Genomic DNA, 19,807 nt, shown 5'->3' with positions numbered 1-19,807 from the left:
AATAATTCAGGGGGAAAAGTAGGGACTCAATAGATATTTGAGGATATAGTGAATAAACTCATGCTTATGAAATCTTTCTCTTTTCTATCTACCACCATCATGGATCACTCATGAGAATTTGGAGGACGTTGTGAGAAGGGGGGGGAAAGAGACATAAGGCTTTTCTGCTCTTTGAGTGGCATCTGAATACAAAAAGGAAACCAATATATTCACTATTAGATTTACTGCTGAGAAAATCGATTGCATTAGACTGAATGAATGCATTTAACTTACTGATGCGAGAGATCATACCGAAAGAGGTTCAATGTTTATTGGAGGTCTTTAAAGGAAAACAAAAAACTTAGCTATATAACTTATATTGAAATCACAGAAATATAAGAAATCTGCCTAGAGGCTACAAACCATTGCCATTTTTAAATTGGCACCTGCAGTGGGTCGAATGGGGGCCCCCACTAAGGTGTCCTTGTCCTAATCCCCAGAACCTATGAATGTGGCCTTATTTGGAAAAATGGTCTTTGCAGACATTCTTAACGTAAGGATCTTGCAAAGAAGAGACCATCTTGGATTATCTGGGTGGCCCCTAAATCCAATACCAACTATCTTTGTAAGAGAGACACACAGAAGAGGAGGAGGCAATGTGTCCACAGAGACAGAGATTGGAGTTGATGTGGCCACAAGTTCAGGAAAATGGGGCAGCCACCAGAACCTGTCCGAGGCAAGGAAAGTGTTCTCTCCTAGAGCTGCTGTTGGGAGCACGGCCCCGCTGGATTTAAACTTCTGGCCTCCAGAACTGTGAGAGAATAAGTTGCCGTTGTTTCTAGTCACCAAGTTTGTGGTAATTTGTTACAGTAGCCTCAGGAAATTAATACAGCATCTGTAAGTAATAAGACTTGATAGAAAAAATATTAAGTAGCCGATAGTAATTGTTGTAAGTATGTACATAAAGTAAGACATCATAGATAGCAAAATAGTAAGTATTAATGTCAGGCATGCTTTTCTTTTTAAACGACCGGAAGTACTTTACTTCTCATTATAAAACATTAGGAAGTGTCGAATGCCATGTTTCAGAAACCTGCCCAGGTGTAATTTTAACGATGCCCATAATCAGGCCATGGAATATGAGAAGCACCAAAATGTATTCAGCATTTTGCCTTTTGACAGTATCAGCAATTCTTTTCCTCCTGACACATATTGAAAACATGTATAATTAGGTCATTGGAGAAATTAAAGGAGGGCAAACAGAATACTGACAATATAAATGCAGCTCTTATTGGCTACATCCATAAATACTCTAAAGAACAGCCTGTATCTGCCACCTGACTTGGAATACTCTTAAAAAAAAAAAAAAGTTAAAGGGTTGCTTTCAGTCATCAAACTAAAATTAATATTTCTGGCTCATTCTAAGGCTTTAGTAGTTTAGAAAAAGACCTATTTTGGATTATAATTCTCATATGTTTAACCTCAAGAATGATCACATTTAAAACAAATATACGTCCTTCCCTACTTCTATATTTCATGCCTTAAGTTATAATATCAGTAAATATGGATTTATCTGGAGCACTGGTTGGCCAAAATTAGCAATGCTCACAAAAAAACTAATTTTGTATTCTGAATAACTTGTTATTATTTTGTTTCCTCTGAATGTTGATTGAATTACGGTGGAAAGGTAATCTGTTACACACTTATTTTTCTATTATGAAATCATTTCAATCAATTCGCCGGTAAACTTTGGTGTGTTAGAAACTTCCTTCATGAGTAGTTGCTTACAGTTGATAAATGATTATCCCATGGAAATTAGTAAACTTTTTTAAAAGATCTTTTTTTTTTAATTGCAAAAATGTTTGTTTAAGTGAGAATCCAGTTCTTGCAGCTTTGAAGATGGGTGTTTTCCCATCTCCAAGATCTTATCTTGTGTAGCTAGAGTTCTTAAATTCATGAGAAGCAGAGAAACCACTTTGTAAAAAGTTTTTTCTCAAAGAAAATGAGCTACTGGTTGGGGGTTTTCTTCTCTGTCACTGCTGTCTATTTCCCGCCAATGAAAAGTAAATGTTAGACTAGAAAGTGAAAACCTTCCTTTAAGGTCTTGTCTCCCCTTCATTTTTTATATTATTTATTGAAACTTTCTTTCCTTTTTTAAATTTCCTTGAACATATGAAGAAAATTGGTAGGTGGTGAATGGTTCAAGAGACCCCATTTTTCTTAGCAGATTTAGGAGATGAATTCATGTCCCTTCAGCTTGGCACCCATATATTTTCTAGTTATAATTGTCTCCCTATGCAGTTAACTTCCCAAATTGTGGCACTTTTGGAGACTTTGCTACATCTACCAAGAACTGACTGGAGTGTGTCAGTTAACGTGAATTTTTCATGGCTTAAACTGCACTTCTCTGAATTCAAATTGGGCTCCAGAGCACTCTAAATCAGGACACTGGAGCTGAGCTGCTACTGATTTGTGCCAATATTACACATTTAGATGAGATTCAAGAAAACCTCTCGTTTCCATCTTGCCTTTGGTTGACATTTATGCAGTAACTGTTCATTCAGGTACAGAGCAGAATCCTCTCTCCGGAACCTTGATGGTTCCTGGAAGAGGCAGCAGAGGGTGCGTAGTGAGACTCAGCCCTTTCATCCCCCTCTTGGCAGGAGAATGATTTATGAGTACCAGGGGAGAACGCTGAGTTGTAATGGCTCCAGTTTTATGTCCATGAGGAATCCATAACCCCTTCAACAAGGAGCCATCAATAGGTACACTCTATCCCCCACCACACAAACATACAGACACACACACACACACACACACACACACACACACACTTTAGTCTTTCCTTCTGGCATTTCTTTTCCTCCTTTTCATCTTGATCTCCCATTGAGATCATTTTCAGTTGGATTTTACTCATAGAAAATTCATTGTATATGTGTGGCCGGGGGTGGGGAAGTGGGAATCTTGGTTTGAGGCTCTGAACCCCTTGTGTCTGACCCATCCTAAGGACTGACCCTCCTCCCCCTCACCCATGCACTGTATCAGGACAGCTATACACTGCCCACCTCTTTCACTTCTCTCACTTCAATTCCTGCCCGAGTTCTTTGGATCTGAGGGAAACACATGGTTTATCTTCATGGAACCTTAAATGGAACACGTGGATAAATTTAAGAATTCTGTATAGCCATGGTTCCTTGAAAACAGGCTCTAAATATACTCAGAGAGAACAAGGATGGTCATCTGTGCAGGTCTCATAGGTCAAGCCATGAATGTGTGTCCCACCTTCAGCTGCTGGCTGACCTTTAGTCTTGAACGTGAGTACAGCCTGGCTGGCAGCGTAGCTTTGAGACCCTCCACAATAGAGGCTACGGCAGGCTTGGGATTCAAGGGTCCTTGTGAGTCAGTGAAGCTCCTGCGTGCTCCACCCACCTGCAGAAACAGGGTTAACCGCAAGGCAAATTAAGGAAAGATATTAGGGTTACAAAGAGAAAGAGAAGCAATTAAAGGTTCATCTCAGTATCTTGAACCCTAGAAGAGCTGATATTGCTATGAGAATAGTAATTCTGGAAACCATTTGTCAGTGGAAAACACGGTGAATGTGACGAGGCTGGAAACCCTCATGGAAAGCCAGAAAAAGGCTGGACTCTGGTGATTTTTGAGGGCCTGAGCCAAAAGAGGGGAAAAAAATGAAGACATAAGAAGACAAAAACAGCGAAAAGCAAGATGCTTTCCTAGCCTTTATCTGTACACACTAGCTCTTTGAGAGGTAAAAGAAGCCTAGCTTTCATGCAGGGTCACAGGTGGTACGGTATATAGCACAGTGAGACCACCAAATGTTTACGTTTATGGCCCTCTTTGGGCTTTAGGAACAGACACGAATGGCCTCGTGATCGCTCTGGTTGGCCCAGAAAGTTGATGCAGAGACTGTTAGAGGAAGGTAGCTGTCTCCTGTCATTCCAGTGGCATGCTGGGATAACGGGCTCAGCATGATGTGAGAGGACGGAGAGGTTTAAACATTGTCAGTTTTATGGTCACTGTGGTTACTAACATTTTCCCCAAAAACAGATTCAGGTAATGGTCGTGGTAGGTTTTCTGTCTTATTTAGATACCTCTGGTTGGTGATGGGGCTGGAACTGGAATAGGTTGTGAGGAGAGCCATGTTTTCCCGAGGCCACGCAGGTGGCACAACGAGATGGTACATTTTCAGCACAGGAGTCTCTCATGGGATGCTAAGGCACTCAGAAGCACTTCTGTGGTTTCACCGTGTGGATGTGCACATAGGAGCACCGCTGACACAATATTTAAGGCCCTGGCTTCCTGCAGGCACGTTTCCAGTATCCTGAGCCTGAGAAGAGCCATTTTATGTTTTTCTGTTGAGGAAAACAGGCTATTAATCCTTAATGACTGATGAATTCTGAAAATGCATGTGACTCAGATCTGTGCTTGGGTTGTTTGTTCTCTGCAAATTTGAGGAATATTTGCTTTGCAGTTAACCAGTGGTGCCAAGCAGTGCCACTCACTCTGGGACCATCCAAATGACCGCTCCACGAGGGCTTCCACCCAACCTTTCCCTGCATTTTCTAGATTAGCTGAGATCCCTTCCCTTAGTTTCAACTGTGTAGGTAAGAAACATACGTATTGAAAATTTCTTAAAAGATGGTGATAGAGAATTTATAGTTGTGGAATTTAAATAAAAATGTGGAAAATAATTTAACTTATCTTTCCCCACAGGAAACCTATATAACCTATAAATTACTGTTCATACCGTAGAGATGAATTTTTCTAACATCTCAAATATTCAGATTTTCATGCTTTGAGAACTTAACTAACAGCGTTGTCTGGCCCCCTAAAGTGAAAAATGCTTCTTTCCATGAAAGCAATTGAAAGAGACACTGCTGTAATTTATATGTCAATTTAAGTGGTCTAAGCTAATATTTTCACAAGCACTTGAATATAAAATGTAATGGAGATTTTAAAGAGTCTCACCATGGTTATAACTTTGAATTGCTGCAAAATTATGTAATCTTTGTCCATATCTAATTCCTATCTTCATAAAACGTATAATAGAAATACTAGACATATATATTTTTACTAATGGCTGACTCAGAAAAGAAAGAGTTTCCAACTGTGGTCAGATTCTTGGGATAATAGTATTAGATATTCATCACTTTCCAGACAGTGATTTTGTTTTTCGCTTTTTTGTTTGTTTTCATAATTCCCTAAACCCAGAATTAAATATTATAGAATACTTTCAATAATTTTAAATATGAAAAGCACATCATATTAAAGTGCAGTAGGATTAACACCGTATTAACCCTGTCTTGTTTATTTGACCTAGAAAGTACAACTGATGCTTGGCCAAAAGAAAACAAATATTAATTCAAACTTATTACCTACAAGTTCAGTCCTATAAGGAAAATCGACCTGTGCACCCGAATACTTTAAGCCATGGACGTTATTTAAACATGAAAACAAATCAGGAAATGTCAGTGTCTAATGTGCCTTTTCATTCTCTGAAATCAGACTGCTCAAAGAATTGTTGCAAATCCCTGCCTGAACTATATATCCCCAAATCAAAGAAAATGATAGCCCTCACAGAATTTCCAGGTCTAGATAACCCCCTCACCATGTTTATTTATGAGACTATTCTTGTTTGGAAATTTTCCTTGATACCTCATGGTGTGTGTATTAAATTCTATTCCCTATAGTTTGAGGCATAGTCTCATTAGAACACATGCCTGGCAGCTTCAGAGAACACGATATTCACTCAGCACGAGAAACCCCTCCCATCAAGAAGCCTCCCGGATAACACTTTATGAAGACAGTATTTCACTGCTGACATGTCAGCATCTGTTCTGAAGCACGCCTGCTGTTTTTCATAAAGGACACTTCAGTATGGAGCGGGCTCTGAAACCAACTGTGCATTTGCTTTTGGTGGTCATTAACAAAAGAATTGCTTTAGCAACATCTAAATGATATGTGTCATCACTGCGATACTTTGCACTGGCCTAGAGCAAGTCTACGGTGATATGTTAAAGATCTACATTTTGTTGTAATAAATAATTCACTAAGGGCCAAAAATGTTTAAAAAAAATCACATGTGAAAAAGCTATCTACTAAGGAACTGATTTACTTGAGAATACTCAGAACTGAAGCTTAAAATTTATCACCACATATGTTTAAATTTCACACCAAGTTGTGTCTTGATTTTAAAGTTGATGAGACTATTTCACAAGAAAATGACATATTGTTACCTATTCCAGGGTTGTTATTTTACTGTGTACTGTAGCTTTGAAATGTTCTCCAGCAGAACCACTTCAAGACAATTAAAGAAACAGCTGCAAACCAGTATTTCATTAAAGGAGTGGACTCCTGTTCTGAATATAACAAGTGTCATATTAATTTATAGTAAACCATTATGATTTCAGCCAAATTATGAACATTTCACTTTATGCAGTTAATGCTCCAGAAGAATTAAATAGAATTACCTTTCTGTGGTTTAATTTGCATATAAACAAAAGGAAGAACTGCCTCCATTTGACATTCCAAGTGACAGTACAAGCTTGCTCTTTATAAGAGATTACTCACTTTCTTTTTTTTTTCCCTCCCTTGGCCTAAATTTTGCTTCTTAGCTGCATCACTATTATGTCTCTCTAATCAAATCCTGGTTATGTGGAGGTCTTCAGAAACACACATTGATACAAGGAGCTGATTAAAATGTATGCTAAATTGTTTGAAGAAAAAACAATTGGATGAAAATGCTTAGAAGTAACTTCCTATTAAATTTATTTCACCAATACGGGTAAAAATCTCTAGAAAGTTGAGCTAAATAATTAAATTTTTAGCACTTAATTAGCATGTGAGCAACTTTTATATTCTCTGCCTAGATGTCTCATGAGCATACTGATTTCTTGTTAATACTGACCCTTCCTGCAACTGAACAGAGATGTACAAGAGGTAATTGGGTTTGAGGAAGAATCTAGCAACTTTCAGGAAGTCTTCAATGGCTTGCTCAAGAATATGGGGGTATCAATTTTTCTTTTTTATTTCTTTGCATTCTATTTGACAGATAGTTGCTGCAATAATGGCAATTACGGGCATCGTCATGATGGCGTATGCAGATAATTTCCATGCTGACTCCATCATAGGTGTGGCATTTGCAGTGGGCTCAGCCTCTACGTCTGCATTATATAAGGTACGTTGTGCACTTTCTTATGTAGTACATTGTCATTTTTAGCTTAGACTTAAGTAATAAAGTAAGGAAGGACGAAGGAAAATCTTGGCTAGAAAAAAATAAAGATGGTTTAATAATAAGTGCCATTTATTGAGTGCTTACTATATGGTGGACACTTGCCAGAGAATTTCACCTGTGTTAATGCACCTTTATGAGACATAGGCACTGAACCCCAATTTCAAAGAGGTAATTAGATTTGAAGAAGCATTTAGCAACTTTCATGAAATTTTCAAATGTTTGCTCTAGGATATGGAGGCATTATTTTTTCTTTTATTTCTTTGCATTCTAGTCAACAGATATTGTTTTGGTATGTTAATATTTTTTTAATGACAGATGAGGAAACTGAGGTGTTGAAAGATTAAGTAACTTGCCCAAAGTCATACAATCAGGAAGTGCTAGAGCCAAGATTTAAACTTGGACTGGCCAACTTCAAAGCCCTTGCTCCATGGCCCTCCCCCGCCCCTAACATCAACCAGTTATAGCAGGGGCGGAGAAAGACCTCTCCTCTCTTCATGTTTCTTTATTTGAACTATCTGTGGTCATTATTTTAACTCCAATTGAGGTATTAAAAATAATAAGTTGTCATTTGAGAGGTTACACGTAGGAACATGAGTCACAGAAGCTCATGTTAGTAGCAAAATGAACAGCCTCTTTTCGTCTCTGATGGATACTCTGGGTCTGCACTACCTACTCACCAGTCTTTCTTCCCTGGAGCTACCTGTCATCAGTGAAAATTCTATTCAGAGTCCTTGCCTCTAACTTCAGAAGCAAGGACTAAGAGAGCAGATCTAAAAGGTTCTTCCTCAAAGCTCCACTTTTCAGAGCCAATTTTCTGGATATAGCTAAAGGATTGTTCCACTTTCATCTCTCTTGGTGTTTGAATGAGAAAATGGTCTCTGAAAGGCAGAAAATGCCCTTTGCATCTCTCCTGGATGCCTGCTCTGATTATTCACTAGCGCTGCTGTTCAGAGGACATAGAGTCTATTTCCATATTGACATTTCCTGGCCCACTGATTCTGTGTGACAAGCTTGACAAGTGTTCACTCAGTTGCCATTAGTGTCTAACCTGCCCCCAACTGAGATGCCACTGAGATGTCTGATATGACCCAAGACTAGCATGTGATCAAGTTTTTTTTATTAAGTCTCTCAAAAGGAAGAAAGAAGTTCGGTTGAAATTAAAAGCAATACCTGGAATTGCTGTGTGACCAGGATGGCTCTCCTAGAAAGGATTCTCCTGACCATGTTACAGATGGATTCATTCTGGGAGTGGTAATATTTGCTGACACGCACAAAATCATATGTGCACCGTAGAAAAGACCTGCTCCATTCCCCATTGTTTCAGGATTAATATAGGAAGCGGAGGGGTTAGAAAGCCAAGAACTATCGACTAGAGTCCTGTCTCCTCCCCAGCCTGATGTGTGACTTTGGGTTAGCCATTCACATCTCCTTGTGATCTTTCTCTGTGCACAGATTTATAATCTAGGGAATTTTTTTTTTTCTTAATCTGGAGAATAAACACAGTATGTGTCAAAGTATTTAAGGCTCTGAGAGAAAAGTGCTTGTAAATTATTATCTCTCTCAACCACATAACGACAGGCTCTCTCCATCCAATCAGATTTTCAGTATGTGTTGAAATAGTGCCATGAATTCCATGCTTGGAGGGAGGAATTGATGGTGTCTCAGTCTAGGTTTCTCCTGGGCCTCTCTCTTTTTATTTATCACTCGTCCTATACCCACCACTGATGGTGGCCACTTAACCCAGTGTACAGTACCATAGCAGTTTTCAACACCATAAGGAATTCATTTTACAGCATTTGCTGTTTCATCTGAAGGCTATAAGGCATCCTTATTTCAACAACCCATTAGATGCCATGCAGATGGCAAGGTAAGAAGATATGGAGGATAGACTCTGGGCTAGTAAGTTCACTGTGTGGATGAGTAGAACTCACCTTTCTGATACAGCAAAGTCTCTTACTGGGTGGCTTAAAGCTTTTCTTTCTTTTCTTTTTCCTATTTCAGGTTTTGTTTAAGATGTTTCTCGGAAGTGCCAACTTTGGTGAAGCGGCACACTTTGTCTCCACGTTGGGTGTCTTCAATTTAATCTTCATCTCCTTCACCCCGGTCATCCTGTATTTCACCAAGGTGGAGCAGTGGGCCTCCTTTGCAGCTCTGCCGTGGGGCTGTCTCTGCGGGATGGCAGGGCTGTGGCTGGGTAAGTGACCCCAGCGGTATCTTTCCATTCCTGATTTCTCTTGACCCTTCCTTGGATAATTTAATTATCAGATTATTCCCTTGTGTACCTCTGTCCTCCATTTCCCAAATTTACCTACTGTTGGCTAATGTTACTGAATGTTTAGACGTTCTTTGCAGGCTATTGCTTGATTAGATCAGAGCTCGCTGACTAGTGTGTCTCCTGTCAGTTAGAGTGTGAGCTGGAGGTCCAGGCCACTCTGATCACACTGAGCTTCAAGCAGCCCTGTCCATTCTTCATGATGTACTCATGATGTTACTGTGTTACGGTGTGTGAGGCAGAGGGAGAGAATGAGACAATGAGAGTCGAACACTCATTCAAGGAATTCAAAGTGGCTGGAACACTGAGGGCAGGAGGAATGGGGAGGAAAAAAGAGATGACATTTGGGAGAGAAGCAGGTCGTGAAAGATGCCTAGAAAGACACATTCAGGGAGGTTACTTTTAAAAGCCACTTAATCTCTCAGCAGGGAGGTGACAGACTCATATCTGCACTTTAAACAGCCCACTCTGGCTGTGTATAGAGAATGAGTTTGAGATAGAAAGCCCTCAAGAAGCAAAAGAAGAAGGCAGAACTGGGCTTGGGGCTCAGCTCAGTAGGCTGCTTAATTGATGACCAAGAAAAAGTCACCTGAACTCTTTTTGATATCCTCTCTTCCTGTAACTCCCTATAACTCCGAGGCTGTCTCCTTCCCCTGAGTAACCAGGAGGCTCCCACTTTCAAGCTGCGCTGCCGCTGTCACTTCAGAGGAGAGGAGCTTGAAAAATAACGAAGCCACTCTTCTCTCACCAAGCAGTTGAACTGTCACCAACCAATGACTCAGTGTCTCTACTCAGAATCAAATCATTTTCATTCTGTTTCTCTTTCCTCATATCACCTAAGGATAGCCCCCTCTGCCCACTCCGCCCTTACCCACAAGACTTGACCTGAAAGACATCTGCCACCCCTCAGTTGACTTTCTTTATCAGTGTGACATAGTCTGAAACCTAATCTGAAGCAGCACTGCAATTCTGAGGAGCAAAAATGGCCTTATTTTCTTCCCTATATGCATTGGGTCATCTTTTTCTACTCTGGCGCAGGCCCCTAAGAGGAGATCTTAAGCAAGACAGGAGACACTTCAAGAAAAGAATCAAACACAAAGTGTTGGTCCTTTGAATTCTGCTTTTGAAGGCCAGAAATAAGTGGTTATGACCTGTCATAACCTCCGCTAAGTAGAAATCAACAGTAGTGTTTCCATAAGACCAGGCATCCTAATGAAAGTGCCTAGATAATTTCCTGGCCCAAACCAACCTAACTGGGAAGCCTCATAACCAAAGTTTCACTGACTCTGGCCCCAGCTGTGTATGCATGATCTCTGGCTTGCTGCAAAGTAACCCTCCTCCGACGTCTGTCCCTTGGCACGTCTAATACACACTCCTGAGCAAGCCTGCTCAGGCTGGGTGCCACGGTGCTAGTGGGATGCTGGTTCTCCCCCAGGCAGCATGGTCTCCACACTCCACTGGCTGTCGTGTCACAGCACAGTGAAATGAGTATTTCACCTCTTTGCATCTGCTCCATACCCCCTTTGCCAGCCAACTGGCAAGAGATCAGGCAGCCAGGGTGCCAGAGGAGGAAAAAAGAGTAAGACTACTGCAGGTTAGATACGCACACATCCATCTCCAAAATTAGAGGATTAATTGACCAAAGGTACAGACAGTTTAGAAGGCATGTTTAGCACAGACGTTGATTTTGTTATGCTAAGAAGGAAAGCACCCGACATATCCATTCCCCTTTATCCTGTTCATCCTCCTTCATGTTACAGTTTTCAACATCCTGGTGAATGTCGGTGTGGTGCTGACATACCCCATCCTAATCTCCATTGGGACGGTGCTCAGTGTTCCTGGAAATGCAGGTACTGGTACGATTTGACAGATGCACAGTAAGTCTCCTGTTCATGTTTGTTTTACGCCTTGTGTTGTTTCCTTGAGCAATGGTGAATTATGTCCCTTGCCTGGGAAGATGTTTTTAAACATCATGAAGGTGGCAGACAGCAGAATAACTATGCAGCAGATTTAAAATTTGCAATTACAAACACTGTTTTCACTTGGTTGTGCTTTTAGAATTAAATGCCAAATGTATCATTTGGGTTTCATGTAATCTCCCTGACAAGCTAATTTTGTGGTATTTTTAGAGGCAGTCCTATGGAAACAAAAGGCATCCCAGCATAGGACTCTCAAGTAAACGTCACTAATGAAAGTGTAGGAAATGTACGGGGTGTTGGCTCCTCATTAGACTGTCCATGGGGAGCTGCAGAAGCTTCTCTTGGGGGCAGAGCAGATGGCCTCTGGAACAGATATAGGAAAAAGCAATTTGATTTACTTCAGGGACAAGAGAAGCTATTATTCTAGGATAAGCTTTCTAGTGAAAACTGTCAGTAAAACAAGTAACGGAAGTGGGTTATCTGGATGACTGTACAGTCCTTCTAACTTTAAAAATCTGTGATTCCAAGCCTTGGGTAGCCATCTTTCTTTGCCTTAGGACAATCAGCAAATGTTTATTGAACACTTACTATGTGTGATCAGGACTGTAGAAGAGACAGGGAAAAAATGATATTATTGTTTGTGGAAAGCTTACACCTGAATTTGGAAAACAGGACCAACATACGTGAAATAACTTAGAACTCTACAAAGTAATTTATTATTAAATGTCGAATTATGTGACAGACTCCAAAGACTATAAGATATTCAGAGGAAAGGAACATTGGAGAGGAGTGTAATTGTCAATGAAGTTTATGCATTCATCCATAGAATAAAGAATTTCTGAGCACTTGGTCTGTGCCAGGAACTGTGATAACACGAGTGATAGATTCTGAATAAGGCACAGTCCCTGCTTGCAGGGCTTACGTACTATAGAGAGGGAGACAAAAGGAACTGAGTTAATACAATGTAAAGAGAGAATTGCTCTGATAGAGGTATGTACTGAATGCTCTGAGAGAATACAGGAGGGGCCACCAAGAAAGCTTCCCGCAAGAAACCTAGTGGGAGAGACCTCACGGAGGGTTTAGCTGGATGAAGTAGAGATGATGTGGGAAGGGCATTCTATGCAAAAAGAGCAGCATATCTATGACCAGCTAGGTACATAACCCCCCAAAATTGAAAACAGGGACTCAAAAATATCATTGTACATGAATGTTCATAGCAGCACTACTAGCAATGGCCAAAGGTGGAAATACCCAAATGCCCATCAACAAGTAAATGGATAAACAAATTATGATACATACAATGGGATATTATTCAGCCATAAAAAGGAAAAAAAGTACAAATACATGCTACAATTTGGATGAACCGCGAAAACATAAGTGAAAAAAGCCAGACACAAAAGGTCACATATAATGTGACTCCATTTATACGAAATATCCAGAATAGGTAAATCCATAGAAACAAGCAGCAGATTGGTGGGTTGGGGATAGAGGACTGCTTAATGGGTGGGGGCTTTTATTTTAAAGTGATGGAGATATTTTGGATTCAGATAGAGGTGATGGTTGTACAACATGATGAATGTACTAAATGCCACTAAATTCACTTTACAATGGTTAATTGTATATTATATGAAGTTCATCTCAATTAAAAATTTTTTAAAGAACCATGTACAAAGACCTAGATATTAACAAGCTTGACGCGTTTGAAAAATCTTCAACGGTCCCATGAAACTAGAGAAGCGTGAAGGGATACAGAGGAAAAGTCTTAAAGAAAACTGCAGGGTAATTAAATCAGATGACACAAGCCTCGAAGGCTAAGTAAGATTTAGAGATCAGGAATGGAAAACAAATGAAGGGAACACTATAGATAATGGCATAGGAAAGGAAAGATGCACTTGAAAGAATGAGACTTTTTGAAGTCTTTAGAAGTAGCACTGACCTTGGTCATTTTTGTTTTTCAAAGAAGCTTAGAAACAGTCCTAGGTGGTGACTGACCTGATATTTCTTACTTAGCTGTGGATCTCCTGAAGCAGGAGGTGATATTCAATGTCGTCCGCCTGGCTGCCACCATCATCATCTGCATTGGGTTTCTGCTGATGCTACTGCCGGAGGAGTGGGATGAAATTACCCTGAGATTCATCAACAGCCTGAAGGAAAAGAAGAGTGAGGAGCATATGGATGATATCACGGATCCCAGCGTACACCTGCGGAGCAGAAGCAGGGCCAACGGGACGGTGTCCATACCACTAGCTTGAAGGGGGACACGTTTTGAATGCACGTATGTGTATATTCTGTGAATATAATAAAATTTTCCCCCTGTACACTCACCTGACCATATTAATTCTGAATTTGGACAAGTCATATGTGAAATAATGCCAACAATAAAAGTTTACATTTATATGCTTATCAAGGAACTGGTGTAAACAATCATAATAAAAATTTTTTTATTAAAACATACTCATCCTTGGTCTAGTCCTTCTGTTTTGGAGGGATTTATTTCCCCAGAATGTACAAATTTTCCTGAAAACATACGATTCTTTTAAATTACGAGTTTGTCATTACCTTTTTCTCATCTGGAATTGAGATTTGTTTTCATTCCATCAGAGAAAGTTGCATAAGAAGAAAACACATGAAAAGGATACACACTATACAAATATATGTATTTAAGTCCAACAAGAACCTTAAATTTGAAAGCTGGAAAGTAATTAATCAACAGAGCACTTTCTATATACAAGACCTACACTAGGAACTATGAGATGTGAAGATATGGAAGACCCCATCTGTACTTTCAACAAGCTTAGAATAGTCCAGAGCATGAGAGGCTACAAATATCTCTAATATGTGGTAGACATTTGAAAATGGCCCAGTGATCCTAAAGACATCTGTTACCAGCCATCTCTAAAGCCCTTCACCACCAAGATTTTTGAAAGAGTTGTTTGTATCTGCTGTCAATTCTTCAACTCCCATTCACTCTTCAACCCACTACAATCTACCTTCTGTCTCCATCATTCTTCCAGAAGTGCATTCACCAAAGTCACCAACGACCTGGCTCTCAAAAAACCATACTGACACTGTTCGATCCTTACTTTATTGTCTTCTCTGCAGCATTTGACAGGATGACCACTCCTTTTTCTTGAACTAGTCTCTTCACCTACGTCCCACTGGAGTCTCCTGGTTCTCTTTCTCCCTCGCTGGCTGCTTCTCTGGGCTCCCCTTCCTAGACTGGTCTCATCATGTCAGTGTCCAGTCCTCAGCCTTCTTGCATCTCACTCCACACTCTCTCCCTCCAGGATCTCATCTGCTCCATGGCTTCAAACATCACCCAGGTGGTGCCGGCTTCAAAATCTTTATCTCCAGCCCCAATGTGTCACCTGAGCTTCAGATCTGACCATCCAAATGCCTTCTGCAAGCTCACTTGGATGCCCCATTGTTCATTTCGGGTTCAAGAACAAAGTTGAATTTGTCATCTCTCCTCCCCTGACCTCTCCCTTCCTCTCCCTTGTTCCTTGTCTAGGTTAATCGTATCATTAGTCACTAGCTGCCCAAGCCAGGGATCGAGCCTAGATTCTGCCTTCCTCACCCTCCACATCTAAACCAGAAGTCCTGTTGATTCTCTTTCTTAATATTTCTTGAATCTATACACTTCCCTATGTTACCTATTCTAGGCCCCATCTTTTCTTTCAGGGATGAATGAAATATACTCTTTACTGGTCTCGCTAATTCCCAGTCTTGCCTCTCTCTAATCCCTTTTGTGCCCTGCAGGGTGACCTTTCTAATATATAAATGTGATCGTTTTACTCTCCTGAATAAAACACTTCAGTGGCATCTCATTGTCCTCAGGAAAAGGTCCAAACACTTTTGTATGTCATTCAAAGTTCATCACTGAATGGCCCCTGACAGCCTCTAGAGAAGGTGTCCAATCGAACTTTCTGTGATGATGGAAATATTCTATATTTACACTGTCCAACACGGTAGCCACAAATGGCTATTGAGCTCTTTAGGTGTGGCTAGTGCAATTGAGGGACTGCATTTCTAACTTTATTTATTACTAATTAATTTGAAATAACATTTAAACAGTCATAAGTGGCTACTGGCTACCATATTAGACCACAGCTCCAGAGCCTCGTTCCACCATCCCACCCTTTGCGGCCCCCTGGAATTTCTATACTTTACTCTGCACTTGGAGTTCTTCAAGACAATGTCTCTTTCTTGTATTCTCTTTTCCTCTCTCTTCACTTGAATAACCCTTACCTAGGCTTCGTGACAGGATTTAGTCTTATTTTCCTGGGAAGTCTTTTTCTTACCCCCCAAGTTGAACAATGTGGCTTCTTTAGAAGCCTCTGCTTACCCCAGTATCACACTGGTCGCACTCCCCGGTAATTGTCAGTCTACTCACCTGAGTTCTCTGTAGACCGTGAGCTCCTGGAGAGCAGGATCTGTGTGGCACTCATCACTGTGTTCTTAGCACAGTGCCTGGCACTTACAGACATTCAGTGATGGGTTGCTTCACATTGGAGATATGCTCCTTCCCTGAACTATAGTAAATCAGTTTTACTTAAGAGCAGGTTGTCTCAGGTGAGACTAGTTAAAGACCAACCGGGGTTAAATGTGCCACAGCCTTTGCTGTGCTTCCACAAAATACACACTTAGTAAACTGATAAAAGGCACTTCTTGCCCAAGAGGCTGATTAGGGCATCCAGCAATTTCAGATAATCTGCACTTTCTGGGAAATTTAGTGCAAGAAGCCAAGCCTTTGTGGTATCCGTTCTAGTATTCTTTTTTTATTCAAGTGTCCCCAAAAGTGTAAATGAGACGATAACAGGGCAAGCAAAAGGGATTCAGGATACCAACCCACTGGCTGGGCATCATGGTAAATTAAAACCTTAACATTTTTTCTCTGTCATTTTTTAAAAAGTCGATGCCAGTCGCCTGACATAGGTAGATGACATGATATTAACTAAAATAATCACCACGGCACGCTCTAAGCTACATGAAAAATGGCACAAAAGAAATGAAATATATTATGAACAAATATGAATTAATTCATTATCTAAGTCAAGTTGTTTTTGACTATGTAAATGCCATATCGGTACAAACATTGCTTTTGCCTTGTTTTTAAATTACTAACTGGCAGTAATCACTGACTAACCCACCCCAGCATCTTGCCATTACTTAGCACGACATTTAAAATTGCGTTTTGACATGTTTAAGAAATGAGTTGTTTTGCTCTTTTTGACGATTCATTTTGAAAAATGGAGTCAGCTAAGCCCTACTTCAACCTATGACTGAGCACCGTAATTAGCTCCGTCTATATTGAGAAAACACTTCCATTATGGTATTCATTCGTTTATTCATCAAAAAATTATTAAGTTCTACTTCTGGCTCTGATGTAGGGTGTTATGTTACATGATCACCACCTGGCCTCTGACCGCCTCTAGAGCAACAGCGTCTGCTAGAACTTTCTGTGGTCATAGAAATGTCCTCTCTCTGTACTGTGAGGAAGGGGACGCAAAATGTCTAGCAAATGGCCTCTGCTTCCAGGAACTTCAAACATCACACGTAAGTTGTTACCACGACAATTAAACCAACTCAGAAATTTGTTTAAATCAGTTTGAGAATGTGAGATATTCCCTTTAATTCAGGAAAAGTAGAATATTCATAAATAAAGATACTAATACCTCTCCTTGCTAGGTCTCATGGGCATTGTGAGAGTCAGATGGGATCACGTATTTTAGGCACTGAATGAATATCGCTGTGCGTTCTCTGTGCCTATCATATGCCTTCAACGAGCCAAGTTCAGCTGGGTTTGGAGGATACTGACAAAGTCCTTGCCCTCCTGGGTGGAAGTGCCTTGTTGAGGTGACTACTATCTCTTTATCCAACCCTGGTTCCTCCCGAAAGTCCAGGAGGCCATGGCTTCTGAGGGTGACCGAATGGGCATCACAGTTCAGGGATGAAGAGAGAGCACCCAGGTTGCAACCCCGACTCTGCACTTCTTAGAAGTGTGACTTTGGCTAATTACTAACCTCTCTCTGCCCCTTGATTTCATCATTAGTAAAATGAGGCTATTAATACCTGTCATTTGAGGTTGATGGTGTATTAAATAAAATCACGTGTAGACGAGCTTAACACACTGCCGGACAGTCCAGAAGTATTAACTACTGTTAGCGTTTCCTCTGTCTGTTTACCTTCCTCCAGGTCCTTATCCAGAGCACGGATCCACAGCACTGTGCTTAGCAACGTCACAGGGCCTGGTGCCGAGCGGGGAATTTTACCCAAAATAAACCAGAGAGACAAAAGAAGCCTAGCGGGAGAAACACTCGGAGGAAGCAAAAGAGGGTACACCGTTTCCATGTGGCCAGCTCCCTCCGGCATTGTGCATTGTGGCTTTCTTGCCCAGCCAGTGGAACTAATTGCCTGACAAAAAGACAGACTGGCAACTTGGGCACTGAAATTAAAATCACTTCAACCACGTTCTGATCGCTTCACAAACAAATTATAGGCAAATCAATTTTGCTCATCCAGGCTTTGCACGCCTGTTAATTTTGTGCCAGCGCTTTGTCAAGATGCACCCGAGGACAAAGGATTTGGAGAAGGACAACGTAAGCGATAAAAGAGTGAACAGTATACCCGGACGAGCATTAGAATGTTTCTGATATTTAAGTACAAATCCTCTTTCTTACTTATCCATAAACCCTTGTCACAAGTATAGAGAACACCTAGTACAGGAGATGCTGGTTTATCTGGCTGACACAGAAGTCTCTATTAATTCTAATTCTTCTTATTTATTTTTCTCCCCCCACCCCCTACCTCCAGTTACCTGTAGTAATTGGAGGTGAAGTGAGAACAGGAGAGCACAGGAGGTGATGGTCTGGGAGTGTTAGTATCGAGAAATCAGCGGCAGAAAGAGCAATGTTTTAAAGCTCTGATAAGCCAGTGTGCCTCCACGTGTGTGCCACAAAAGCAAAGGTTACTTGGTCATTGTCTGCTGGAGACGGGAAACAGATCCTTTGGGAGCTTGAGGAATCTTAAGAGCAAGAATTATAACCTGGGTTCCAGGAATGGGCTTCGGGGGTTGTTCCAAAAACCCCTGACAGTTTTCAAAAATAGTGTGACTTAGCTGCTTTATTCCGGAGGAATAAATTCAGAGAATTCAGAGGCTCTAAAACCACACTGTTCATTTCAATATGTTAGCCACTAGCCACGTGGAGCTGTTGAAATATGGCTAATCTAAATTGAGATGTGTTCCGTCAAATGCACCAGATTTTGAAGATTTAGTATGAAAAGAAGAATGTAAGCTATTTCATTAATTGCTGTATACTCATTACCTATTGAAACAAGAATATTTTGTATATGTTGGGTTAAATAAAATACATGATCAAATTCGTTTCACCTCGTTTCTTTTTACCTTTTTAATGAAGCTACTAGAAATTGAAAAAAGTTTTAATTTGCATCTGTGGCTCCCATTATGGATTGCTAGCAATCTAGTTTTAATAAGCCCTGCTTGAAATTAACCAAGGGCATGCTCAGGTGACACGGGATTCCCATGCAGGCTAAAGTTGAAGAACTAGACTAGTAACCACTAGACTATAAACAGAAAATGTATTCATTGATAATCATAAATTGAACTGTCATATGGAGCAAAACTCTCACATTAGTAAGGCTGGTACAATCTTTCCCTAACAGGCAAATCTACCTGGGAAGCTGAGCATTGATGAAAAGGTTGCTGGTGAGCCTAAAATCAAAGCAAGGAGAGTCAAAAGTATGATTCAAACTCTTCCCTTCTGTTTTTGATTTCCATTTCAACTCCCTCTCCCTTGTAAAGATGAGGAGCTCATCCTTGCTGGACAATAGCAGGTGGTAAAGAGAGGCATCTGAGGAACTGACTGGTACAATTGCTCCCATCCCAAGCCGTTTACACAATCCACTGGCAGAATGTGTTCTACCAAATCCCAAAGGGAAGCTCCTTTCAGTTAATGATATTAACAAGTAGACACCATAAATTTGCCAACGCTTGATTTATAGACGCTGGTTATGACCGAAATAGTCAGTGCAGCTACACATGGTACCCACAATTGTCCAGCAGACAGAACTCTTTCTGAGCTTCTTCTTTGCTACACAAAGCCCTTCTAAATGCCTTTTCCCTTAAGGGAAAAGCTAACAAGTCCAGAGTTCATCTTTCCCTGATTACTTCCCTTACATATGGATTTTTTTCTTATAGTGTAATTAAGGATTCCATTTACCTACGTAAGTGAAAGTTATGCACTGAAATTCACTGCACCAAGACTGCTGCTCTACCTCCATCAGTGTCCTTGGCTTACCTCACTCTTAAAGTCCCAAGAAGGTAAAACTAAGGCACTTTCCATCTTCTGGATCATACTGGTGATG

At 40.6% G+C, this 19,807-nt stretch overlaps 1 protein-coding gene across 2 annotated transcripts in view; it reads left to right on the top strand.

Moving 5' to 3' along the window:
- SLC35F4 (solute carrier family 35 member F4) overlaps positions 1-13,876 on the top strand; it is a 182,607-nt gene extending 168,731 nt beyond the window's left edge. The window contains exons 5-8 of one of the 2 annotated variants that reach the window (XM_019725797.3): positions 7,049-7,174; positions 9,233-9,425; positions 11,264-11,353; positions 13,433-13,876. In XM_019725797.3, the coding sequence (XP_019581356.2) occupies positions 7,049-7,174; positions 9,233-9,425; positions 11,264-11,353; positions 13,433-13,674 (651 nt within the window). In that variant the 3' untranslated portion in view covers positions 13,675-13,876. The remainder of the gene's footprint in view (positions 1-7,048; positions 7,175-9,232; positions 9,426-11,263; positions 11,354-13,432) is intronic. The other variant, XM_019725798.3, reaches the window with a different exon arrangement.
- Positions 13,877-19,807: the final 5,931 nt, after the last annotated feature.

This window comes from Rhinolophus sinicus, chromosome 3, assembly GCF_057876585.1.
Source record: "Rhinolophus sinicus isolate RSI-liver-muscle chromosome 3, RSI-T2T, whole genome shotgun sequence".
NCBI classification, from domain to species: domain Eukaryota; kingdom Metazoa; phylum Chordata; class Mammalia; order Chiroptera; family Rhinolophidae; genus Rhinolophus; species Rhinolophus sinicus.
This window is presented reverse-complemented; position numbering and strand designations above follow the sequence as displayed.